Genomic DNA, 27,610 nt, shown 5'->3' with positions numbered 1-27,610 from the left:
CAGGCCCCCGTGGACGCCTGCAAGCGGGGCTGCCTGGGAAATGAATTAATGATCCAATGATACGCTTAATGTGTTTTGTTTACACCACGTCCTCCCCTCCCAGCCTTTCCCTCAGGAAGCCTGCCTGCTGGGAGGGGAGGGCGGTGAGGCGTGTTTCAGGGGACGAGTGGTTGCAGGAGCATCTGTGACATAGACAGACAGACAGACAGATAGACAGCTAGACAGATAGATAGATAGATAGATAGATAGATAGATAGATAGATAGATAGATAGATAGATAGATAGATAGATAGATAGATACTTTCTCCTAATTAAAATTATTTGCCAAATGTTTCAGATTTTGACTAAAAACAGATGTTTGCTGGACACATGGTGGGTGTCCCACTGTCATCTCTGCTCCAATGTAAAAAAATTTCATTGACTTGAAATAACTCAACGATATTTAATAAAAAGATATGGTGCTGCCAGCTGCTGCTCAGTTTTCATCAAAAATATTGAATTGCTTTTTCATTTTCCTTCCTGTTTTTTTTTTTTTTTTTCTCTCCATGTTGCAGGTGTGAAGGACCCCCGCCTGTATTCCTGTCCGATCTACAAAAAGCCGGTCAGGACAGACATGAACTACATCGCAGCCGTGGACCTGAAAACCTCCCTCCCTCCAGAATACTGGATCCTGCGGGGCGTGGCTCTCCTCTGTGACGTCAAATGACCGCCTCGCGTTGGCACACCCGGATGTAACGTGGCCATTAATACCCTCCCCCGCATCAGTCGTGTGAATGGGGTCCTTCATTGCGCACGCTGAACTATTTACATAGCTATATTTTTATTTATACACTTCCAAAGTCCTGCTGGCTTAATGTGGCCAAATAAGAGCCACGTGCCCAATAAATGAGGTGAGAGTGTGTATTTAGTGCAGTCAACCCCAAGGTCAAAACTGTTATTAGCACATTTAAAAGCATCTTATTTGTTTTACTTGAGGTCAAAATGGTCGGAGGCGGCATTAGCGTGACAACTACAGGTCAGATTTAAAGGCGGGCGGTATATTTGTTGTTTGGTATTAACTCCAGGGTTTTCAGTATTATGAAAGAGGCCCTCAGTTTTTTAATTATAGATTTTCTCTGTTCCTTTCAGAGAAGTTGGGTCATTAATCATCCAATAATCGTGCTGAGTGCTCCTTTCCTCTTTGTACCCATTTGTATTCTTAAATTTAAAATTAAGCTTTACTTGAAAATTGAAACACAAACTGCACTGCCTCACTCAGTGATTCAACCGACCCTGAGTCCAGTCGTACTGCATCTGTCTGTCTGCCCACCACCAAGGACCGTTACCCAATCTCAAATGTGTTTTCAGGGAAATAAAGAGGACTGATTCAAGATTTTAAGGACAGCATTGGTGATATAACAGCCCCACATGGCCCAGTTTAACTTCACTTCTCTTCTTCTTTATAATGGTAAATAATGGCACTCTGCAGAACTGAAATACATAGAAATGTTTATTAAGTTTTTACAAAAAACAATGGCGTCATGAAAACATCAAAACACTTTTTTGGTAGAATTTTCTTTTCTTACAAAACCACCGTACTCTATACGCGCTCTGATGCTACCCTGTACACACATCAGGTTTGGACTTCCCAAAATAAAGTCTCGACACTAAAATCATCTCCGTGTGCCATGTCTTTCATGGGCCGGATGCATAAAGCTTTATGTGCACAAAGAAAGACTTATCGCAATCTTTATGAGATCTGATTCACCACTTAATATTACATTTATAATTTCATTTTCTTTTTTCAGATTGATGCGAAGATTTCAAAAAGTAACGCAATTAGATTTGGCGTCTCATCCTAATCTCCTTATTTACCCAGCAGTTTGATCTGAAGTCTGTGCATCTTTATGCATCTGGCCCTAGATCTTCTGTTGTCAGCACGCATTGACAGATCTGATCAAAACCGTAAACGCAGTCAGTGCAGACAAGATGATGAAAGTGAAAAGACTGCTTTGGAAAACCTGGCCCTGCAAGAATATCACAATATATTCATAGATTCTGTGTTTTCCTTTTATAGTCCCCCGCTGCCTTTAAGATACATCCACGACTCCGTGCTTCTAACAAGGCTGATGAACTTATGTACACGTTGTACACCTTGTTGGCTGGCTGTGTCTTTTTTTTTTTTTTTTTTTAACCTAAATCTTTGTCATGCCATTTTCCCTTTTATTATTTGTCATTTGCTTCGATTTTCAAATCAGTCTGGCCCCGTTCTGACCTCGTGGAAAGCTTTAAGTACAGTTGTGGACACACCGAGGACGTGTTGAGGTTACATTTAATGGACCCGATCTCAGACCACGTTTAGAGGTGGTCTGGAATGTATTTGACTGTATTCCTTTGCTAATGTGAACACACAATGCATCCTGGGTAACATCAAGGACCGCCCGTTCAGCAGAGTTTAGTCTCATTTATTCAGGAAAAACAACGCCTATTAGAAGTGGTTGCCTTGAAAAAGGAAAAGAACACCATAAGTGATGTCTGTTCATTGGTAATGAGAAACTACTCTGTCCTTGTAGTTTTTAACCAGCTCGTTTTTTAAACAAACCTAAACAAAGAGTTAACAAATGAAATGATTTAATAATGTGAGTACACAGTGTGCGATTCTGTCATTAATAAACATGTCGGCATGTGGTTACGTTCATTACTGACGCCACCACGCTGATATATAAGGAACCGTGCGGAGCTGAGTTACGCGTTTCCTCAATAGTAAATTTATTACCAGAGATTTTTTTGTCACTGCTCCAACAGCACAGCGGTGAAATTACAGCACGCGAGGAACCTTCCAGGGCTCGGTTATAATCTGAGCTTTGTACATCAGGGCTGAGACAGATGGATAAATAAATAATAAATAAATAAATAACAACACGTGTGCTGCCTTCAGTCAATGAGAGAGACTTCACAGCCTGTCTCAGTTGTGATACAGTTGTAGGTAGTAATCCACTGCAGACAGCAGCTGTTACAACATTCAACCCCAAATGATGTCGGTGTTTATTCGCATACGGAGAATGAAACTGAGATCGGATCTCAAGTGCAACCAAAGGTGTGAACACGGGTACTACAGCTGGACATTTGTCCCAGGTTAGATGTTGAAGGAAGAAAAAAAAAAAAAAACGAGGCCTCTGCGTTTGGTTTAGTTTTGGGCCAACTTGCTTATATTTATAACACCAACCTATCGTTGTGCTGTTTTCTCTGAAACCGATGCTTTGCAGAAAATTGCCATGCAATTTGCTTCTCTACTTCTTATTATACATCAGTTGGTATGCAAAAATGTATAGAGATCTGCAAAGTGAGTTCAGTTCTATGCCCCCGGGTTTAGTGATAGAAACTAGCCACACGGAACGGAGTCAGAATATTCATTTTGGACCATTTGAGACGTTTCTTGCTCCGACATTCATATTACATTATATTTTCAAGGGATGCCTACTTGCTGTACATGCTACACTTACAATTACATAAGTGACAAAATGTATTCTACAGCTGTGGCATAGGTCGTTTGCAATGCAAAAGTAAGATCTGACTCTCCCCTCCTCGCGGTGCAGATCCGATTCCCTCACCCTCCGCCTCACATCCCGTTTCTTTTACCACAGCAATGAGAAGATCGACCCTCCTCCACTGAGATGAAAGTCTGTTCTTTGTGCCTGTTTGAATCCAGAACATTCTGACACAGTCTTAAGGCATTACATTCCCTTGGGACAGCGAGCGAGTCATCTCTGTGTGGACAAAAAATGTCTTGAGTTCTCCTTTGCCCTTGACATTGATGATGCCTCGACAAGAGCACATGTAGCCCAGGGTGAGGAGGATGCGACTTGTCTCCTCCGTCACCTGCAGGGAGAAACACAATTGTTAACGTTCACTTCGCTCGTCTCGGCTCGTCTGGATTAAACTCCAACAGGGAAAAATACTCAGCTCTCCACATTAGAAATCCGTAGACCATTAACTCGGTGGTAGCGGACTATAATTGCCATTTCCCTCTGCATCACCAGACCTCCGCTTTATTTTTAGACACTTCTCCTCTCATTAAGAATTGTAAGAAAAAAAGAACGCCGCGCGATCATCGCAGCTTAAAGTGCACAAAACTCAATGTGTAAATTAAAGAGTGTGAGGAAGGAGAGCTCTGCAGACAATTAAGTAGTTTATGATGACATATAGAGCATAACCCGAATTCATGAACGCTGAATGAAAATGTCCTTGTGGGTGATGACAGTAAAATTACTCTTCCCTCCTGCATATCTTGAAATATCAACGCAGCCTTGGAATGCGATAGAGAGAGCTACGGTTGTGGCACGCCACACATCATATGACTACGAAATGTCTACAGGATGTGAAGCGTGATACGGCCCTCTGAAGATGGAATGATTGCCTCCACCCAGGTGAAAACCCATCAGCGCTCAGAAAGGAGGCCAATACAGGATCTGAAGATGTCACATATGATGATGAGATGATGAGCAGCGCCTCGCTGACATAAATGTCAAATGCAGAGTGGGGATGAAAAAAAAAAAAAAACAGTTTTATCTTTTAAAGAAGAGAGCTTTATATTTAAAACAAACTCAACTGTCTTCGCGAAGAACGAGCCTTCCTGGCCTTTTGAAATCAGCAGTCGGCTTCTAACGTGAGTTTGACATGAGCGATCAGTGCAGGATTGTTCTTTGTTTGTGTCAAGAAAAACTGTTAAAAATGAACTTTCGGACGTCTCTCTGCTGTGTGTGGCTCTCCAACACAAAATGCTTCACTACGAGAAGGATCCGCTGAAGGATCATTTAGCAGAACAGAGCCACCAAACACGATAACCAAGGGATGCAAAGGACACAGGAGAACTAACAACAACAGCTAAGTAGATTCAGTTCATTGGCGACTGAGATATTTTCATGAGTTTGTCATGTGCACAGTGTAGAAATGTTTCCCTATACAATAAAATTCTTCTTTTTGCCATCCAGCCATTTGTTAACAATAGAAAAAATCTTAGAAATACAATATATATATATGAAGATACATATAACACAAGATATAAAAATAACTAGTAAACGAGTGAGCTATCCCCCCTTTCATTTACCTGTATTTTCCCTAGAACTCCAGTGCTGTCCATTCTGCTGGCTACATTCACAGTGTTCCCCCAGATATCGTACTGTGGTTTCTGGGCTCCAATGACACCAGCTATCACTGGGCCGTGGTTAATACCTAACAAAAGAAACCAAGTCATTAGTAAACATTTCAGACTGTGTTGGCGCTTAAGGCAGGCAATTACGTTTTCTGACTGATCTCAGCCGCATTTGAGAAACAATTATATTCTCATGATTACCATTTTTAAATAAGTTGTAACTGGAATCAGAAAAAGGTGACTGTTTACAAAAATTGGTATTTTTTTTTTAATATATATTTCTGATGTCAGACTTACAGGAGATTAATCAAATTCAATTTTTGATGCCAGTGATTAATTATTGAGCGCGGCTCAAAAAGGCCTTCGGCAGAAAACCTCCTGCTTTCAGAATAAACAAAGCTTTTCACGAGATTTCATCAGAACATGAGACGAAGTGAAAACTAAATGCGGCTGAACTCTTAATCCCTGAGCCTCTCAGCACCTCGGCTAAAGATACTCCGGAGCTTTTCACAACACTGAGATGACACAAAGTCGTCCTTCGTTTCTCGCTCAGTCTCCAGATTGTTGGAAATTGCAATCGGCAGGCACACAGCCACTGGTCATATCCAGTCCCAGTGGGTAGGGGTGTGTATGTGTCTTTGATGAAGCATTTTCGGTCCCGTCTGGAAGCAGCAGGGATGTACAGTCACACACATGCATGCTGAGTTAATGGACCATGCCATGCTGAGACCTTCACAGACAGGTCTAAGGTATTGAACTCTGACTGCACACAGGTAGCCAGAACCTGCCTGCCTGCTTTCCTACCTATATTTTTCCTCCATAAATGAATGTTATTTGCTCGTTATTTAGCCATCTGCACATTTCCCTGTTGAGATGTTCAAATTATTAACTCACGGGATACTTGAGCTCTAGAAAAAAAAAAACACATATTTGGATCCGTAAAGGCTAGGCTACGGTCAATTTTGATTATTCTGATTCAACCCTACATTATGAACCAGACAAAACTAAATAGGGGGGGAAAAAATTCAGCAAGGGCTACAACATACGATATATCCTGCTATTTATAGATAGATATTTTCCTTTGTTTGCACTTGTAATCCACTTGTAATATAATGTAGTAACATATCTTTCCTATGCAACTCACCAACTCTGAGTTTGAAGTCGTTGAAGGAGTGTTTGTTGATGACGTCCAGCTTTCCCACCAAGGCAAACGCAAACTCAACCATGGTTCCTATGTGCATGTACTGCCGGTCATGCTCCTGGGAGAGTAAGAACACAACCAGCGGCGTCTTCATTTCTTGCAATGCCCGTCAAATTCAGGTGCGCAGATCGCTATGCGAAATGACGCGAGCGCGTGTAACGAGCCTACCTGGGATGTGTACTCCGGTCCAGGTGATGCGTTCAGCCCGGTGGCCGCCATGTAAGTGCTGCCAATCGTCTTGATCTTTTCCACGCCGCTGAATTTAGGTTTGGAAAGCAGCTACACGGAGAAATGCAAAGATGACAAGCAACCGTTACAATGAATGTGACAAAAGTTGTCTCGTTTGTAGAAAATCTGCATGAGTGTGTCTGCCAAACAAGAGGTTGTACATCAATCACAAGCAGCTTGAAGAACAGTACTGAAAAAAGGGTATCGTAGTTTGTGTCCAGTGTTCGCGGTGCACCTATAACGTGGTGAATGCTTGCCAGATTAAAGGTTATTTACCTCATCAAAGTCAGCGATGATTTCGTTGAGGAGCCTGAGGCACTCTAACCCCTCCTTGTTGACGTCAGATTCGGTGTAGAACTCTTTAAAGTCCGGGATGGAGGCGAACATGACACACACCAGGTCATAGGACTGGTGGTACAGATCCTGCAGGAAAAGAAGCAGCGGCAGACAAAGTACAGATGTCAACTTGGAAAGCTTTAAAGCTATGTTATAGAAAATGTGGTCCTAAAATTGATAAAGCGCAGACTGGATAAAATACAGATGGCACACTTCTAATGTCCGATCTCGATCGCATGAGACTGAGCTGTGTGTAGTCAGGATTAAAAATCACATGACAGCGCCGTTCTGTTGAAAAACAGCCTCTGGTCGGACCACAGAGGAAGATATTACACAAATGACAAACCAGGCAGCAGAGAAATGAAAGGAGGCAAATCACCCATCATCCATCCAAATAAAAGTGGCTAGAAAATCCATGAGACCAGCAATTAGTTCTTGGATTCTATTCAAGAGCACAAATAGTCAATTTGCTGACTCAACAGTCCAATTTTTTTGCAGCAGTTGCCACATTCCTTTTTAAACTAATAAGACCTCCAAGTCATCCTCTAAGCTCCCTTAGATCTAAAACTTTTTCTTTTCACAACTCTGGGATATAACAGGATTCAGAGTGAAGGACATGAATGACTTACACAGGCAAGTTTTTTTCTTCTTCGTTTTTTCTTATTATCCTATGTAATTGATTTGTAAGAGTTATAATATGCCATAGAAGTGGAAGTTCTTTTAAAGAAAACCCAACAGAACTCAAATCACTTTCGATATTTGTACCCTTTGTAATTTCTCCACAACTGCATTAGTCATAACTGAGGTACAGTCGAATTTAATGAATGTGATCCCGGCACATAGCCTCAGGTGCTCAAAGAGCTCCACGACGCATGAGTTCTGAAGCCTTTTGTCTAAAGAGCATTTCCATGATTTTACATACAAATCAGACGCCGCAACGAAAACAAACGCCTACCTCATTCTTCCAGTTGCGTGCCAAGAAGTGCTCAGCGACGTGCGCAGGCAGGACATTCTCCAGCAAAACCCGGTTCAGGTTCTCCATGGTTTCGATCTCCTCACACTCCCTCTTGAACTTGTTCTTCCACAGAAAGTCTAACCTACAGTAATATTCATTCTGTTACAAGAGGACACAGAGGTGAAGAGACTGAAGGTACAGCTGTACAGCTTGCTTCCATCAAGTCACAGAGAAAAAACAGGAACAGAGACAAACCGGGAAGACTCAAGACTGTAGAGATGCAACATTAAAAAGACTGAGCTACAATTTTGTTAAATTGCAAAAAAAAAACAAGACAAGACAGAAGCAGTGGTTAATGCAGCTTTGCTTAAATTATTAGTATACAAAGTAAAATGTGTCAGGATAGGCAGGGAATGAAATTCACTGGTGGCAACGATGTGACATTTTATTTCCTTTCACATGTAAAACGCACACAGCTCTGGAGCTCTATCGCGACGACTCTATTTAAACCAAATTTGCGTGCAGAACTGATATGATTAAAAGGATGAGCCAACGAAGGAGATCCAGGTTTGTGGTATGACAGAAATATGATCGAGCAGAGTAAGCGATGCATGTATATCCAATTGGGTATTGGATATGGAATTACTGGTTATTGCCAGAGACAATAAAGAGCATGTGGTGCATGAAAAAACCTGTGTATGAACACACCATCAGAACGCCATCTGAGACAATGCAGATAATTAAGAAACCACTTCAATCTGCTTAACATTCACGCCTCCGGTTTCGTGTGAGAATAGGCCTTACGCATTGTCCCTAACTGATTTTCTAATATTTGTAGTGAATCGACTGCTGTGGAAAATAAGAATTTTCTATCATGTTATTTATATCACACTAAGTATTGCAAGAGGCACACTGGGTACATTGTGCTGCCAAGCAAATGTCCTCAATACTCTGCCTGGCCAAGAGAAAAAGTCACCACCTGGATTTAACTATGCAAATTGGTACGAGCCTCCTATTGGGTTGCAGATAATTACTGCATGGGCGAATATCTTTCAGCCAGCAACAAGTTATTTAATGCCAAGTGATGCAAAGAGTGGCTTCTCATTTCTTAAACACACATGTCAAAAGACACATCTAATAAAAACGTCTAAGGAGACTGAAGCAGAAACTACTAAAGTTGGGTTAAGAAAGAAATCCTGACTGATCGTGTACACCGATCAATAGTAGAACTCAGTAGAATTCAGGTCTATGTTTACTAATGAACGTACGATGGGACCAGGTTATTCTATCAATGTATATATTCCTTCCCTGATGACACGGGGATATTCCAAGATGACAATAACAGGATTCATCAGGTTCAAATTGTGAAAGAGTGGTTCAGGGAGCGTGAGACATCATTTTCACATGGATTGGCCACCACACAATCCAGACATTAACCCCATTGACAATCTTTGGGATGTGCTGAAGAAAGCTTTCCAAAGCTTTCCAAACGCAATGCAAGACCTTTTTCAAAAAAACGCAAAAATTAACATTTCAAAAAAGTGTGTGACTTTTTTTTTTTTTTTTTTTTAGCCAGGCAGTGTGCGTCACGCAGGTTGCATGTGGTACTGTCGCTTTCATCACTACACCCATTCTTTTTATTTGTGTTGACACTAATAAAAACCGTGTACAGCAACTCTGCTGTCAGTTCACAGCGCAGGCCGAGATCAGTAACAACCCATTTAATGATAAGCTCTGATGTGATATTACAGTACTCTCAACGCTCATCTCTTCTCACCAATAACTGTGTCCTGCATTCCAGTCTATTCTAAACCGTACACAGTATGTATTCATGATATACATGTACATGCACTGTGGCATTTACCGTATCTTATCTTTAGCTTACATTACAATTCAAACACCTGTGCAATCTCCCTAGCACAGAAAAGCTCCCAACTACTGCAACGCAGCATGACCCCGATATAGCCGAAGTGATTCATATCAATCTCCAGAGTGGTCAGTATCTCCAGAGAAAGAACACCTGAGTAACTGAAGGCCAGCTGATGAAAATTACAGTTTCTGAGTGAGTGAAGGTACGTGGCAAAAAGTGGTCTCAAAGCATCTTTGTGGACGTTTGGTGCAGCAGTCATAAAGCTTTACCGACGCTTAATTTTCATTGATGGAAGATGAACAAGAGTTTGAATTTTAGTAAGAGATTAAGAGATACACAGCGAGAGGTGGAAGCCACAGTGCCAGGGACACAGTTTTGTGTGAATTTGCATCTAAATTCAGCCCTTGTGGCGCAGAGGAAAGTCCATCGCACTACTGAATCTCCACACCACATGCCTGAAATCAAAGGGCATGTATTAGAAACTATTAAGGGTTAAAGAGACCTGAGTCGGAGCAGCTGACGCATTCCACCGACCAACAAACGAGCTCGGAGCGGCAAATACACAAGACAAATCAGCATCAGTGAGAAAGGTGAGAGGAGATGGTAAAAATCAAGAAAAATTATATATAAAAAAAGCAAATACATAGTGGTAAAACAAGTGAAGTGGTGATGCTGATGGCATGAAGCGAAAATGTACTCTTTGATTCAGAGCCGTGAAGGAGAAATACGCAGCAGGACACAGATGATAACGTCACTCCCACTATTACAGCGGAGACTTACCTGTCTGGCAAGTACAAGCAGAGTGATGAAGAAGATAAAGAGGGAGATAGAGCCCATAGTCTTCAGATCTTTGAGAACCCCCGGTCTTGAAGGGCAGAAGAGGGGGGAAAAAAAAGTAAGAAATGTTTTAGTAAGATAAGGCAAATATAAAAACACAGATGACAAGTGACAAAAGTAAAACACAAATGAACATTTAATTTAAAAAAAAGATTGCAATCAGAACTGACATGTGTCACACGATTGGTTAACAGACCATTTTATTCCAATCTGTCACTCAAGTCGGACTGTCTTTTTAGCTTTTCAGTAACAAGAGTTTGTTTTCTATTTGCATTTCAGTGGTTGAGCTTTCCTACCAGGGTGCATTCGCTAGAGATGTTACTCGGGAAACAATAAACAAGTGTTTATGATCTGCAAAGATAGCAAGCACAGGATCATCAAATAAAAACCCTAACTGGACAAAAAAGAAAAAAAAGAAAAAAAACAGCTATTGTGCGTGCATGTCATGTGCAAACCCAAACACACACAAAGCCCAAAACAAACTCAACCAGAAAAAGATTTTTAAAAAAAAGCCAATTATATCGTTAAAATCAACAATAAAACAGATTTTTCTTCATTGCAGCCAAGTGTGACCATCCCTAATTAAGTTTTGTGTGTGCGATAAGACCGTTGCATCCTCATTTAAGCTGGCACATTTTGCATTTTAATGAACTGTTACTCTTATCTAGGGCAGAGCTCAGCAGACAACTGAGAACGCGGCCTGCAAGTTCTGCACTCGTCTACTTCATCTAATCAATTCTCTACACAGAATGAATGGCATGATGTCTGAGGACAGGGGCGGGTGGTAGACAAATCGTGGATGGAAAAGACACAGACGATGACAATTTGTGACGTTTTTGTGTGTGTGTGTGTGTGTGTGTGTGTGTGTGTGTGTGTGTGTTTTGACTAAAGCTTTTCAGTTTGCCAGTTCTAATGCTTTCCCATTTTGTATGATAGCTGGACAGTCATATGACATTTATTGGAAATCACATTTCTATGTCAGTGGTTCTGCATAGATTACCTACCATAAAACATTAACAAAGGCATAAAACTGCATTTCCTTGTTAGAAATGAGACAATTTACACTTGAATTGATGTCATCTGCTGACATTTACTTTTGTTGTCTACCCGTAATGAACTGGACGATCAAATCCCTCTTATTTGCAAGTGCAGCATTCAGCTACGAATCAGAACTGTCAGTGAAACCACAAGTGAAACCACTGCATGCTGTAATAATGTCTAAGGATTCATCCTATTATCCGGGGAGCTCCAGGATATAACTATTTATGAAGTGATATATACATTCTCTATGAGTTGTTCATTTAAATGAGGGGACGTTCTGAATAAAAGCAAACCAAACGAGAAGGGTTTAAATAAATGCGTTCCTAAAACTCCTACGCTGTCTAATGTATATGCTACTTGGAGGCAAAAGTATTTTGGTTGTGCGCTAACAGCATGTGGCATCTCATTAGGTCTCATCCTGACAACAGAGAGGCTGGGTTTAAACACAGATAATGCAGCTGGACCATCACTAATAACCCAGGTGGCTGTGGATACACTACAGACATAAAATGTATTCAAGAGGCTGGCACTGCAAATAATATTGTTTCATTTACATTTCACTGTGCATAATAATTCACCTCCGACAAGAAATAACGAACAAGACTCATACATACTATTCAGAAGGGTGGACTGTCTATGACGTTATCTATGTCGAAGTCTGGATGTTTCAGACACAGATCTAACCACAGATTGTCCTCAGGGAAACTACTGGACCTGTCATTCGTGTGGATGTTACTTGTTCCACTCACCTTGACCAGACCAGACAACTCTACCCCATAGCAATGACACTCCTTGATGGCAGCAGCCATCCCCAGCAGGATGCAGTCAGACACAGACACACACACACAACATCCACTAGATCCCTGACTGATCTGTGGGATGCACTAGAACAAGCCTGATCCACAGCCGGCCCCTCCCCTCAACCCGTAGGGCCCAAAGGCCCCCACTAACAACATCCTGTTGCCAGACACCACAGGACACCCTCAGAAGACCCATGTCCATCATCTGATAAGTCACGACTGTTTTGGACTGGCACAAGGGAGACGTACACAATATTAGGAAGGTAGTCATAATGTTATGCCTCATTGGCGTATACCGATAAAGCTCAGTAAATTTTATAAGAAAGTAGAAGTGAATGTGGATAATAACGTACATTCGTATGACACCACAATTTCCGTGACCAAAGCAACCCTTACATCATCTTGTGTCGTTAAGCTTCCACTAAGCTGCTTTCCAGCAATGAACCCCATCGTTTTACCACACTGCTAACAAAGGCCCAGAGGACTACTTCCCATCCTAAGCATGTGTCACTGTCCTCCACATGTCCTGTACTATGTAACACATCCATGGGCAAAGACCTCCCTCTTACATTCTCAAAATAACTCGTTTCATTCCTCATTAGCTCATTACGTTGCTCGTCCATATTAAGCAGCCAATTTCCTGGCCTGTCGGCAACGAGAGAGTGGAATATAAAATGAAGTGAATTCATTAAGAGTGGAGTAGAGTTGGGCACGTGTGGATGAGGGACAATAGTGGAGAACATCTTCGTAGCCTTCTTCTAATTGTTTCATTTCTTTCTTCAGTCGTGGCTCAGATTTGTGGCTCGCACAGCTTCAGTTATTATGATTTTACTGTTGTTTTCCAATGTTTGGGGGGGAAAAAATAGCATTAGTCTGACCTGTATTCACAGTATGTAAGGTAAAGACTGGAGAAGACTGGGAAATGGTGTGATAAGAAAACAATCCTGAGAGGACCAGGCGAGGTCAACTGCATCCTGTTCTCTGAAAGGCAAAACAAACTGGCTGTGATGTTTGCTCACACAAAATCACCCACAGCAAGTATTAACCCTTTACGGGCAAGGAACCGTATAAGGTCACTTTGGTACACATTTTAAATTGCGTCCCTGTGCCTCTCAGTGATGTTTAGTAGTATGTGTTTTTCACTCAGTCAGAGAAGATCACGGAAACATTCTCAGGTCAAACGTGGTCTTCAAGGTCCACCTCTGCATGAACACTCAACATAACTACTTTATTAGGTACCATGAAGAAGTGTCCTATTGTTGTCTAATGTGACAATGTCGACAAGTTCCTGAATCAGCACTTATGTTCTAATCGTCTAAAATACATGTTTACATTTGTTTATCACTTAAGGGCAAGGAACCATATATGGTAAAGTCTTCAATCTTGATTTTCTACATGAAAATTGAAAAACAAATTAGTAAGCAAAGAAAGTCTTTTCATGTCCTATTATAGACCCCTTCACGGTTTGTAAACAATGTGAAGTTTTTTGAGGGGTGGGGCTTAACTGGATGCAAAACATCTCAAACACTATAGGTTTTAAATGGCATTTATAGTTAGTTTATTTCAATAGACTGTTTTGGCAAGAATGGACAATGAAATGTATATTTTAGAGAATATACTAATACACTCACTCCCTGAGATTTTAAAAAGCTGACTCTGATTGATGGGACTACATTCACTGACCCTTATACTCTCACTCACTGGATGGACTATTTGACCAAAGGAGGACACAGAGGGGACAAAGTCTGGTCTGTCTTTATCAAGTGAAGCCTCTCCAACAAAAGTATTACAAGAAGTGGGTGTTACCACCGAGGAGGGTAACGTGGCAAATGCAACATATGCTTGGGCACCTCTGAAATACATAACTATCGTTGCTAGCTCGTTGTTAGCATTAGCATTAATGTGTAACAAGAATACCATAAATAAGGATTAACAACGTAATTTCGGTCACAATTTAATCTAACCCATAACGTTTTCCAGGCTGAAACTGATGACGCATTACATATCAATATGACCTGATGTGAAGTGTGTGCATTGATGATTGTCTCACTCATTTCTTTTAATCTTTAAAGCCAAACCAAAGGTGTCTATCACTGGAAGTGGCTGGTATGTGAGTGTTAGTGTTTTTGATTTTTCAGTTTTAGCACCAAAAAAAATACAGCAAGGTGACATTTACATGACTGAGATAGCGTTTGCCTCAAGCTTCCATCTGTTTTGCCTCCAGCTAATGTTGTGACCTCACAGTTACGTAGGCCATGATATTTCTATTTCAATGAGCACACCAAAAAGGGTTAAACCATGTGTATCTTACTAGTATTATCCTTTATTATTATAACCTTTAACTTGTGTTTTGTGATCTTTGCTTTAAAATTGTATTAGTATTAGTGAGAATTCAGCTACATATTGTGTTACGGTGCATTGAACCTCCATGATTAAATCAAAGAAAGGCTGATTGGACTGCTAATTTCCACTTAGTAAATTTACATTTTAAAGTGCTTTAATCAACATTTATTAAGATACCCAAGCTTTACTGCTCAATGTCTGTGTCTTTTAATCAAAAGTCATGATGAAAGCATTATACTGTGAAACCTAAATGTATGCATTTTCCCAGAAGGGAATGTGTGCTGGGACCCAAGTGCAACAGGAGAAATCAAGCAAATTTATAATCTGCAAGACAAGCTGTTTAATCCAATTTTAAGAGAAGGTTGAAATCCAAAAGGCAGGCAGAATCAGGCAAACGTAGCAGACAGGGAATGAGCAAAATCCAAAAGTTGAAAACACAGCAGAACGGATCATACACAGTAGACAAGCGGTGAAAAAACACTCTTGAACACTAGGTAACAAAGACAACTTAGGAAAGACAAGGGCCATGAGACAGGGTTCAAGTACACTGGGAAACTAGACACAGGTGAAACACATTAGGGCGGAGACAGCAATCACAGAGGAGGGAAAAAACAGGAAGCAAAACTAACAGCAATACAACAGGACACACTACAAAGAAAAACAGGAAATTGATACAAATGAAAACAGATCCTGGTCTCAGATGGCTGCGCGGTCTAAGGCGCCGGACTCAACGATTGACTCCCTCCTGACTAAAAGGGGACTTCTGCTCTCCAGATGGAGGCGTGGGTTCAAATCCCACTCCTCCCCCGTTCATTTTGAGCAAAGTGACCGGAGTCAAATCCCTTGTATGTGCACACATACCTGATTCTGATTCTGATTCTGAACGTGACTCACGTTTCACTTAACCATTTTAGAGTTGAACCTTGAACAAACTCCGGTTCATCATGATAAATGTCCACCACCTCCCTCAACACAACACCATAGTCAGTGACAGGCTTCTGTCTCTGTCCTCCTCCACAGACAGGTTGAGGTGGTTGTTCGTCCCTCAGGATATAAAACTCTACAACACCTCCCTGCGAGGAAACTTTGGTCACTGCCGCTGATAGTGTATATTTTTTACACAGCATTGGTAAAATTCTTCCTCATCCACAACTGCACTGTTCTGTGCATTCAAAAGTTAAAACGGAATATTTCAGGCAAAATAGTTTTTGCCTGAAATATGCGTCTTAGTTTTTCTGCAGTTATGTCTCTTTTACTGTTTTAAAAAACAAGGTAATGATCCATGTCCATCAACTTCTGAAAACAACATCCTCCGGTCGCACCATATGAAAAAACGGGCGCTTTTTTGTTTCTGTCTTCTAACGATTTTATTTTATGCTAACTTTTTCTTTTTTAATATCCTTTTCCGAACGGAAAATCAAATGACCAAAACATACACGGACTATCCTTCCCAACGGTAATACTCTTATTTTTACTCTTCAGTCCACTCATGTGCACTGTGTCCTTGTGATTCCTGAATGTCTCTGCTGCTCTTAACAATGAGAATAAAGGCTTATCTTATCTTATCTTATCTTATCTTATCTTATCTTATCTTATCTTATCTTATCTTATCTTATCTTATCTCTTTCTATGCGATGAAGCTACTGGAAGGGATAAATAAAGTATGTAATTAATTATTAATAGTATTAGTAGAATTAATAGCATTTCACCTTAAATACACTGACCACTGTAGAGCAGCAGTGTATGAACAAAAAATGAATACAATAGATAACAGCAGTCCACTGATGATTATGTTTTTTTGAAGAGAAAGAAAAAACTAGTTTGAGGGAAAAACTGTTTCAGATTTTTTTCTGAAATTTTCTGTTTAAACGATTCTCTAAAAGATCCATCCTGGGTGCTTCCATTTCACTCGACTCACTCGAAGAAGACCTCGAGGTTAACCTTCCGTCTCTCCTCCTCCTATGCTCCATCTATCGTGTCTCTTCATGTAACTATGGTTCTCCATTCATTCAGCATCCCACAGGGTTAATAGCAGATGAACATCAACACCATCTTTTTCTCTCTTTCTCCCGTTTCATTCCATTCATTTCATTCATTCCCATTTCCCGTCCGTCGCTGTGCACCTACCTGTCCAGGCTTTCAGTCTTGTATAGAAATTGGCTGTATTCATCCAGCAGAGGGGCGTGCGTTTGAAGAATAATGACATTGTAGACCACCACTGCTGTCAACATGATAACCATCTTGAGCTCGTAGTTTATCCTCAGGAACACTGAGCAAGAAATCAGGCCCAGGACGCAACTGTAAATTAAATACTAGGTGGGAAAAAGAGGGCGACAGATTGGTTGATTCGTTTTAAGATTTTAAGCGATGAGTTTTTGAAAAATCAAGAAGTTTTTGTCTCTACTTACGGGAAGGTAGAAGTTGTTTTTGCCAGCGATAAGATGCCCATTAGGGTAAAATAATGTTTCATTAGATGAATTGTAAATAGGAACTGGAGGCAACAAATTGTCTTCCAAGAAGAACTAGAAGAAAAACAAGAAGGCAAACAAAATCACACTTTCCCTCATTTTTTATGCTAAAAACCTTTAAATTTTAACAGACCTCAGAAAACGACACATGGAATTAAACATTTTCTCGATCTGCCTTCTTTGCACATTAACATGGAAACAGATGAACTGGTCACTGCATCAGTCTTGCAGGGGGAAAACAGAATCTTGTTAGATTAGGGGCAAACAGTGACAACCATTCAATAATGTCCTTTAATGTGAACCTGCAGGAAGAGATGAGGATTGGCTGCCCCGCTGTGCAAAGTCGGGTTAATTTGGTCCATCTGCCCTGAGCGACTGACCCACGTCAGACGCAAAACACGATTATAATCTCTGGAATCGATTTGTGTGAAGGTCTAAACCGGGGTCCTGACACTGCTTTATCACGCAGCTTCCCTCCAAGCCTCAGGATACGTTTCCACCTTCATCTGAGCCCTTTTCTCCACTGAAATAAACCCTATTCAGATACATTTGAAAATGAATGGAAATGAGCAAAATAACAATAAGAATGTTATACACAGTACGCCGTTATCATTAAATGCCAGTGGTGTCGACATTGTTAGGAAAGGCAGACTACAGCAACTACAGCAAAGGAGATCAATGCAAAGAATATTTTTTCTGCAGCTGGTTGTGCGGTGAAATATGCTACAAACAAATGGACAGCTAATGCATTCAAAGCCGTTTTACACTGTATAATTTTTCACTGCAGTAATTTAAATTCACCAAGACAATAGGCTTTGTGTAAGCTTATTTTAAGAATGAACTCCTATTCATTTACTTCACTACAGACCAATCTGTACATTACGAATGTGATGCATTCCATTACAGTCTAATTACACTGCAATTACAAGCAAGATGAGCATTATCCGCAGGATTCCTGGTGAAGACAAATGTGTTACCCCTCCCTCGGTGTAGTACCTTCACATAAAAGCTTACCATATTGAAGACTGCCATTATGAGAATTAGAGCTGTGGTTGTCATGGTGAGAGTGATGCGGGGCCATGGCTTGTTGGCAATAATGACAGATGACCTGAGCAGCCACATCCAAGAAGTAGAAGCGCTTTTGCTGCAGTGCTGCAAGGACACAGGGACACGCACAACAACACGCAAATGTAAGGAAGAATGAATCCAAGTGTGCAAGAGGTCTGGGTGCCTCTAATATAAGGCACACGCACGCACACGTACACCAACATTTTTTTTGGTGAGTATGGACAATCACTTTGAAATACATTAAAATATAAATGACAAGTTCACACTTTGAAGCACCTATTAGTGAGCACCTCCTAATTGCCTCAGCAGCGGCAATCAACAAGTTCAAGAGGCACGCAATTATGGAGACCTAACGAATGAACGGCGTGGTGCATTTCATTTCAAAATACATGAGAGTGGCAGAATCGCAAAATCACCACTATAAATAATCCTATCATTTACAAAGTCAGTAAATATAGTTATCAACAACCCGATCACTTAGATTCGTTAAATTCTTTTCATCTGAATTTTTTAGAGTTTTTATGTTCTTGAGGACTACACACAATGTCCCCTTATTTCAACCGTAATTTCTGACCCTGTCTGCACATTATAGGCCTTTTTTTTTTAACTTCCTGTATGAAGCACTGCCTTCAGCTCACTGTGCTTCAGAGTGCTACAATGAGAGTAAAAGCCCGTTTGCTTGATCATCTCAGAGCAGTGCGTGAGCACCGCCAGGGCTGAGTGGATGTGACATTTGAAAAGCTCAGGGATGTATATTACAATATATTATATTAAGGATGGCAGACTGTAATAAGTACCAGAAGCAGCACTGGTACAGCTCATGGGACATAACCTTTATTCCTGAAATCAAGACCTCTGCACAATATTTTCCAATTTAATAAGAAGTGGGGTTTTTTAAAGCAATTTCTTCTACGTACGTACTCCTACAGGTACCCACCAGCATTCAGCTTTCTGAACAGTGACACGCAGAGACCACATGTTTCACTGTAAAGTTATCATGAGTTTATTTAAAAAGATTTTGTAGATTAACGACTCGTTTGATCCAATTTATTCATTCATTCAAACCTAAGACTGAACGAGGTCTTTGTTTCAAATGGAAGGCATAATCGTCAATTTGACTGACAATCAAATTAGTCAACCCCCCTAAAATCTCTCACAGAATGAAAACTAAATCTTTGTTGCAGCCTTCATCATTGATCCACTCTTGTCCACCAAACATGTTTGCACATAAAACTCCAACTTGTAATGCCTCTGGACAAGGCTGTCTCCAATTTGGAGACATAGAAATCATTATATCAACTTATAAATTAAACCCCAGAATCACCTGCAGTGTCAGGTTGTGAAACTGGTGCTTCTGTCTTTACGGCTAAAGAATAACCGTGTCCCGAGGCACTGGTGCACACAGGACGTCTGGGGCAGTGGTCCAGATTAATTTTTGTCCCATGGACACACCAGAGAGGCGCTAGTGTTAACCAGGCCGACCCCTTAATGGGCTGTTAAGCTGACCATAGGGGCTCTTAGATCGCTCGCGCGCCATTAGGATAAACATTAAGGACGAGGAGCTCCATTAGAGAGTGGGCGCATCCTTGTTCACAAACAAGTTCAATTCTAAAAGCACTCTGTAAAAAAGGGGCACCGCCAACACTGTTCGGAGGAGAGTAACTTACAGAAGCGCTCGACTCACCATGAAGTGTCCGATGAAGCATATGAAGAGGATCAAGGAGAGGATAAGAAAAGCCATGCCAAAAGATATCCCCAGTATAGTCGTCCTACAAGAAATACAAATATGTTTAACTTTACTGAGTTTAATGTCAAGTGCAAAAAAGAAAATCCACACTACTACATACATTTAAAAAACACACACACACAAAATACAAATAAAGATCGCTTACTTTGGCAGGACGAGGACCTGCACGATGAATATGCAGAAAAAGATCAGACAGGCGCAGGTGACATAGTATTTGAAGGCCGGCAAGGTTGTTGCTCTGTACTAAAAAGAATTAAACGAAGGACGGGCATTAACAAAAGACTTTTGAAACCGATATTCAAGCCACTTCACAAGTTTCTTAGCTGCACACTCCGTCTGTAATTTTAAAGATTTTAGAGAAAGCTAAGTGCAAGTGAAAGACCGAGCTATGACAATAGCTCGCTCTACATTATGTTCTGCTGTTCTCTTTGAAATAACTACACTAATATGTCCACCGATGGGTGAATAATGCCAGCTCTCCTACCTCTTTCTCTAAGGATTTGTTGTGAAAGAATAGTGATATTCTCTGAATGTCTTCAGACTTGAGCCACTGCCTGGAAGCACAAAGACGTTATTTCAGACAGAAAATTGTAAAGTAAAAGGTAAAATTTGATACAGTTATTCTACACAAATTCTGCCACAGTAAGAGGGTACACGCCACATTCAGTTTCAACATGCCCTGCCATCTTACAGCAAGAGTATCTAATCCGTGTTATGTTAAACATGGAATTCTTTCAACACGGTGGGGTAGAAATACATTAAACATTAGTAAAATGAGGCTTACTTTTGTGAATTTATCCCATCAAAGGTCCTGATCATCCTCTCATTGAGTTCCTCCTCAAACCGCTTCTTCTGAGATTTTGTCCTTTAATGGGTAACAGAAACGCAGAAAAAGAAAGAGGCAGTCTTTTAAGTTCTCGTGATATTAGTCACACACATCAAAGCGTCTAGCGAAAATCTGGTCTCATTAAACATCTTATCGTCTGTCTCCCTAATGCGATGGGAGGAGAATAATCCTGTCAAAGGAAATTGTGCTGGAGGTGTAAAACGAGCAGCTTGCCTTTCTGATCTCCTCTGGAACTGATACTGCCCCATCGGCACATCCTGGACACAGATCAAGAGGATAATGAGACGGTTAACAGCTACAGAGGAACCTCCCACCACCTAAATATCAACATATGCGTAGAGAGGAAAAAAAAAAAAAAATACACACAGCAGTGTTGATCTTCCCGTTCTCATTAGTCATGCTGTCTCTGTGGTGTAGGTTGGCGAAGGGCTTGGCTGCTCCCCATGACTCCAGGTAGCGGGTCATCCTGACTGAAGCCCGCATCTTTGCCCCGTCCAGAGTATGACGGGGTCTGTAGTGATGCTGGGGGCTCCGACGCTCGACCTGGACAAACATGGAAAAGTGTCATTTCATCAAAGTCCAATATTATTAATTTATTTATTATTTAATTACTGAAAATATAATTTGTACAGAACCTTTGGGTTGATGACAAGATATGTGCTAACTCCATGTTCCTTTAAGTAGGGATCTCTTTCTTGTCCATCCCCATCTTCCACCTTATAGGCACCATTCAGGTGCTCCAGGGTCACCGAGGTGATGTGGACTCGCCTGGGAATGAGCAGTTCAATCATTTAATGCAGGGGTCATCAAAGTTTTTTAAGCCAGGGGCCCCCAAACTGATGGAGAGATTAAGCAGGGACCCCCTATGTCTTCTATATAGTATAGTAATGCTATTTATAAATATACATTATAATTATCATTTTGATTCAGCATTAAGCTATCCCTTCACTTTGCTAAAATATGTTATAGATATATAAAATGTCTAATCAACCAAAGCGACCCCCCTGCAGTACCTCCGCTGACCCCCAGGGGTCACAGACCCCCTGTTGAAGATCTATGATTTAATGGTGTTTGGGTCTGGTAGGGATGTAATGGAACATGCATATCAAGTCTGTCAACACAAGTGCGTTCTAGGAAAGAAAACGGAAGAGCACGTGTTCTTCCTGAAACATTTTGACCACAAAACCAAAATTTATGCTGAACCACGAATTTTGTGAAAAGCTATTCTCCTTGGGTCTGGATATTCTAAAAAAAAAAGACTCACCCTGGCACTCCTCCTGCCTCCATATGATTGGCCAGCGTGACGTCATGGGACCAAACGTCATACTGCCATTTCTGAAGTCCAATCACGCCGCACAGGACATTCCCAGAATGAACGCCGACGCGCATGTTGATGTCAACCCCCGTGGCATCTCGCACCTTCCTGCAACGCACAGAAAACTCATCACACGGACCGACACAGATTTATCTCGTCAGAAAACAAACAAACACATGCTTCACAGTTTGACACTGATGTAAACAGAGCAGTGAAACAACAAAAACAGAACGCTGCAATTATCTTCCTTAAGTCAGTACTTAAACAGGTTAAACCTAATTTCCAACGTTCACACTGCAACACATTAATCTCAAATTGCAACATATTTTCACATCACTGTTGCAGAAAGTCTTCCCAACAATGGTACTGCAAGTAAGACAGTAACAGGAGAAGCAGGCAATTCAAAAATCATTTCTTTCTTTCACAGCTCTGTTATATAACTGGCACTTACTTTATGGCCTCACACATGTCCAGACCCATTTTCACACAGTTTTTTGCATGATTCGGCAGCGACTCCGGCAGGCCAGACACACAGTAGTAACAATCGCCAAGGATTTTAATCCGCATACATTCATTTTCCTGCATGTGAAATAGGGGAAACACTGGTTACATAAAGGCCAACCCAACAGGCAGCTCTTTTAATTAGATTTAATGCATTCACATTTTTTAGGCAACATCCGCTGCTTTTACATTCACCACACTACACCAGCTACATCCAGTTTTACAGCAAATCAATAGTAGCAAGTGTAAAAATGTTAATCTCTGTGAAAGATCATTAAAAGTCCCCTCCACTCACAGTGTCATCTCCCTTTGATGTTTGATTTATATTCAGAGTTTGAAGGCTTTTTTAAGTTTCCGTTTTATCTCCTGACAGTTGAAAGTTCCTCTGAGCTCAGGGTGTTTCAGTGTTTTATCCTACTCGGATAATTTCCCATCACAATTATCAGTAGTTTTCGAGCTGATTGTGTTTCAAGAGGCAAATGTACGGCACCAAACAGCCAGAAGGGGTTCAGTGTTTCTGCATGCATGAGACATTTTGATGCTAGTAATTAATTCAGGAGGTGTCCATGTTGTCCTTAGAATTACTTTTGTAATGAAAAAAAAAAAAACAACTGTTCAGACCTATAATTAAAATTAAAAATACCCTAACCTTTACAAGATGTTACTGGTTATAATAAGTGGATAAAGTTAACCACTTAGTTGAGCAAAAAAAAAAAGACGAGCTCTATTATTTTTAAACAAAACTAGCACTTAGTGACAAGAACACAATTATGAAAGCTTTACCTTCGCAATCTGATCAAACTTGCCAAACAGCTCATTCAGCATGTGCACCAACTCTCCGGGTGAGCAGTCACTGGCCAGTCGTGTGAATCCTACTATATCAGCATAAAGTATACTGGAGATAGAAAAAATATGAAAAAACATGCTATAGTAAAATGCTCACATACATGGTCCAGTAAAAAAAATAACACTGTAGCTTTCAGAGCCATATCCCTCTATATATAAATCTGACCTAAACATACATAAACACACCTGCCAATAAATTAGGTACACTAGTAAAAACAGACAAACAAATGCAGACTAATTTCTTACAGTCCTGCACTAAACCCTCAGAAAAGTTAAAGGCTGCTTTCACACCTACATTTTATTCAGAATCAGGAAGTAATTAAAATTATACTGTTACAGTATTTCATTTCAGCTTGGTTCGGTTCGTGTTCACAAGGCAATCGAGACAAAACAATCAAAAGTTCTGAGAAGTTACGTTCTGGCAAACAGTTTTGTGATTGTTCGTATTTTTTTTATAAGTTGGTTGGATCGGTCCATAGGTAGCGTGTGTTCACACTGCAAACAAAGCACTCCGGGGATCGATTGTAATTGGGCCGAGACCACCCACTCAAACCGGGGTCGGACGGTTCATTTGTACTTTAACAGCGTCCAATTGCTGTTTTCACACCAGCCCAAACAAAACCAACCTGGAGGGGGGTTCGGTTCTTGGGTGTGAAAGCACCACAAAATAACTGACAGAGCTGTCGATTCAACCGCGTTGCCGGTCAGCGAAGGGGAAGGTCCGCATTAATAATACATGCCTGACGTTGGTGTGCCTTTGAACGTAGAGGTTGTGAAAGTTGTTTGTGTTCTCCATCTGGCCAAAGTTTGGACCCTTCAGTCTCTGGATGATCTCAGCTTTCATGACGCGGGCAATGTGAGCGGGCAGCAGAGACAACAGGAGACGCTCCTAATGACAGTAACACAAAAAAAAAAAAGAAGTGGGTGAACAGGCAGGATGAGGACGATCTAAAAACTGTGAGAAATCACATCTAATGTCTGAATTATAACGATACAGGACCTTGACTTGTCAAGGAAAATTCAAATTTCTGGGAAATTAATTGAATTTAGTCGGTCAATCTAATTTTGAAGTATTAACCTACGATGATAAGAAAAGCTAAAAAAAAAGAAGAAAAGCTGTCATTAAACCTTAGAAACCAGACTGTGTCAGCTTGACTTCTTGGTGCTCAAAGTAATGATCAGTGTTACAGTCTGTTCACCATTTCATTGTAAGCCAGATTAAGCAAGATTTTGCTTTTTCTCTTTCGTCTCCTACTTTAACTACATCTCTGCAGTGCTCTGAGGCTACTGTAGGTTTAAAAAGTAACTCCTCTCAGGGTGGGGGTAACTTCAAAATAGAGAAAATGCTTAATTAAACCAACGTTACCTCCAACTCGACAAACACTGATCATCCCCGGTGGCTGCTAACAAGCGCTGCTGGGGATTTGGGGGGTTTGTGACGAATTCTCGCAGTCCCGCCTGAACCACTCAAACTGGAGAATGTATGCACTCACTGTACTGCAGAGCACTTTGGATAAAAGCATGCAGCAAACGGCATATATTATGAGTCCGCTGAGCGCCTGAGAGAAACGCGTCTGCACAGTTACCATCTGTCACAGGCAGCACCAGCACTCCGGGGCTACTGCGAAACGTTCCACCCAAGACATTTTCGGCTTCACTCGTAGCAGTTCTGAAAACACAAGCTGAATTCACCATAGGGAAAAGCAGCTCCAGCCCGAGCCTGGGCTCGCACAACAACAGCTGGATTCGCCCTTATCCGACTAAACAACTCCCCCAGACGCGGCAGAAAGCTAGCTCCGTCCCGGTTTCTCACTTCACTAAGCCATGCTAGTTATCTCCCAAGAAGCTGACGTGTTTGAAAGCAGCAGCAGCAGCAGCAGCAGCAGCAGCAGCCTCTAATTTGCAGTAACCTGCATAAAGTATATGAAGCTTTTTCAACTTTAGAGATGCATGTGGAGAAAACTCAGCAGCACAACATTGCAAGCTTGCAGCAAATCATGGATCACACATATTCACCTAAAGCCACAACAAAACTAAGTTAGCGAGTGACATCTACATGATCCACTGAAATTAAATATTAAATCGCATTTATTAGAGATTTGTAGGAAGTATTAATGATACTCTTTAACACACTCAACTTTATGCTATAATGTGTGTGTGAAACATGTACTTTTGACATTTCTAATAGGAAGAATGAATAAAGCTACTGCACATCACATATAATATCGTGCTAAAATACAAAACTGACTTATTATCTGTGGATTTTAGTCATTTTAGTTTGGTGGATGCCCCTTTTCCACCAAAAGAATGTTGATAATAAATGTTTGAATGTCATATTACTGCATTTAATCATTAAAGGTATGGCACAAATGTATGACACATTAAGAAATAAATAAAAAACCCAACAGTTTCCGTTTAGTAGACGATTAACAAATGTTAAAGAAGGACCAATCATTTCTCTCTTTGACCCTTCAGACATTAGGGAGGATATTATTACAGGAAACAGGATATTATTAGTGAATAATATTGTGAATAAATACTGTAGCTATGGCTAATGTTGCTGAATCCTGACTTTCACTAGCTGGTTGACAATTAAGAGGTATTCTCCACTTTACCTGTTGTCTCTTCTCAAACTCCAGTTTAATTGGGGACTTGATGCAGTTGCAGGTGTCATGGTACGTCTGTTTAAGTGCCAACTCCATTAGATGCTTGTGGTATGCCCCGGCCATGTTGCCACACAGGAAAATGATGACATTTGCCAAAATCTGTGCGGGACAGAGAGGACAAACAAAGCTAGATTTGAGAACATAATCTTCACGTTACATCTACTGCACACAAATAATAAAGATACTTTCAGTCCCCTTTGTCAATTTGAAGACAAGTAAATACCTCGGATCAATTATCAGGCCATAACACAACTGCTTACTCATGGTCCTTTATGAAAACAGAAATATAATTTAGTCACAGATTCCTGAAGAGGCAGGAGGTGGTTATGGCAAGTTCTTGGCGACTTCAACATACAGGCCACACACTGTGCTTAGAGGTAAAGTTGCATATAAACACAAAACTTGCATTTTATTTAATGTGATTGAGGTATTTAAAGTTTCCAGAGATAGAAAAGTAGAGGACGATATTTAAATGAGATGTTTATTTCTTTAAAAAAAAAAAAAGCAGCATAATGTATTCCTCTCATAAACGTTACTGCAGCTTGATCAACCTCAACTATATTCTGGAGGAGGAAAAACTGAAAAAATAAAAAACATATCTTCATAAATCATAATAAAAAATAGACTATTGGGCAGAAAAATGCCGCAGCTCTGGTTTATATTAAAAAAAAAGGGAGGATTGTTCCTGTTTCTTCTGTTTCGTGTTATTACAGCAAACATCATATCCTCCGAGAACTTTTTACCATGGTGTGGCTTAAATGGTAAAGCTGCTCTTAATAATGTGGACTGTCTTGAGTCGTTACAGTTTATTGTCCCTGAGGGGAAATTGTTTTTCACGCATGTCAGTAGTAAGCAGAGAAACACAGTTACAGCACTGCAATAACACAGACATGTCACATGATGTAACTTCTATTTAATTAAATACTATATAACAAAATGACAACCGTCCTCGTCACCGACTGTCAGATAAATCTGAAACTCATCAGTAAGATGACCACTGGAGAACACTGATTTCCCACTGTAAAATGGTCTAAAGGATTTTACTTCACTCAGCAGCAGTATTCTTACACATGCAAGGTTTGTGCCTATTCAGTCTAGTGAATATTACAAGGTGTAACTTTAACCGCACAATCCAAGTGTCCTGATAACTGAAATATTCAATTCAGTTTTGAAGTAGAGTGGCAATGTATTAGCAGCAAAGAGAATTTAAGAGTCATCTTTTCTTGTAGGTCAATATTGTAATTCCTTGGTGTCTGGATATTTAGTGCTATGATGCTTAGTGTTTGTCTGCTTGTGTCTATCTAGTTACTCTGGCACTGACACTGTACCTGAAAACCAAATAAAACCAAACTCCTACGTTTTAAGCATAATTTCCAATCCCGTTTCTAAGTCTCACATTTCATTACTAAG

At 40.6% G+C, this 27,610-nt stretch overlaps 2 protein-coding genes across 3 annotated transcripts in view; one reads left to right on the top strand and one right to left on the bottom strand.

Annotated features, from left to right (window-relative positions):
- Positions 1-3,154, top strand: part of dnah5 (dynein, axonemal, heavy chain 5) — an 88,723-nt gene extending 85,569 nt beyond the window's left edge. Inside the window, exon 88 of the mRNA XM_047598878.1 lies at positions 555-3,154. Coding sequence (XP_047454834.1) covers positions 555-706 — 152 coding nt within the window. The 3' untranslated portion in view covers positions 707-3,154. The remainder of the gene's footprint in view (positions 1-554) is intronic.
- The window catches only part of adcy2a (adenylate cyclase 2a), a 52,643-nt gene continuing 26,509 nt past the window's right edge, over positions 1,477-27,610 (bottom strand). For both annotated transcript variants that reach the window (XM_047598876.1, XM_047598877.1), the window contains 22 exons: positions 26,150-26,299; positions 24,275-24,423; positions 23,472-23,583; positions 22,639-22,766; positions 22,137-22,295; positions 21,508-21,640; positions 21,239-21,415; positions 21,086-21,129; positions 20,810-20,890; positions 20,510-20,579; positions 20,171-20,268; positions 19,963-20,047; positions 18,225-18,362; positions 17,151-17,264; positions 16,870-17,054; positions 10,502-10,586; positions 7,852-8,010; positions 6,837-6,983; positions 6,501-6,611; positions 6,276-6,390; positions 5,087-5,211; positions 1,477-3,858 (listed from right to left, as the gene is read on the bottom strand). In XM_047598876.1, the coding sequence (XP_047454832.1) occupies positions 3,706-3,858; positions 5,087-5,211; positions 6,276-6,390; positions 6,501-6,611; positions 6,837-6,983; positions 7,852-8,010; positions 10,502-10,586; positions 16,870-17,054; positions 17,151-17,264; positions 18,225-18,362; positions 19,963-20,047; positions 20,171-20,268; positions 20,510-20,579; positions 20,810-20,890; positions 21,086-21,129; positions 21,239-21,415; positions 21,508-21,640; positions 22,137-22,295; positions 22,639-22,766; positions 23,472-23,583; positions 24,275-24,423; positions 26,150-26,299 (2,718 nt within the window). In that variant the 3' untranslated portion in view covers positions 1,477-3,705. The remainder of the gene's footprint in view (positions 3,859-5,086; positions 5,212-6,275; positions 6,391-6,500; positions 6,612-6,836; positions 6,984-7,851; positions 8,011-10,501; positions 10,587-16,869; positions 17,055-17,150; positions 17,265-18,224; positions 18,363-19,962; positions 20,048-20,170; positions 20,269-20,509; positions 20,580-20,809; positions 20,891-21,085; positions 21,130-21,238; positions 21,416-21,507; positions 21,641-22,136; positions 22,296-22,638; positions 22,767-23,471; positions 23,584-24,274; positions 24,424-26,149; positions 26,300-27,610) is intronic.

This window comes from Mugil cephalus, chromosome 11 (genome assembly GCF_022458985.1).
Source record: "Mugil cephalus isolate CIBA_MC_2020 chromosome 11, CIBA_Mcephalus_1.1, whole genome shotgun sequence".
Taxonomy (NCBI): Eukaryota; Metazoa; Chordata; class Actinopteri; order Mugiliformes; family Mugilidae; genus Mugil; species Mugil cephalus.
This window is presented reverse-complemented; position numbering and strand designations above follow the sequence as displayed.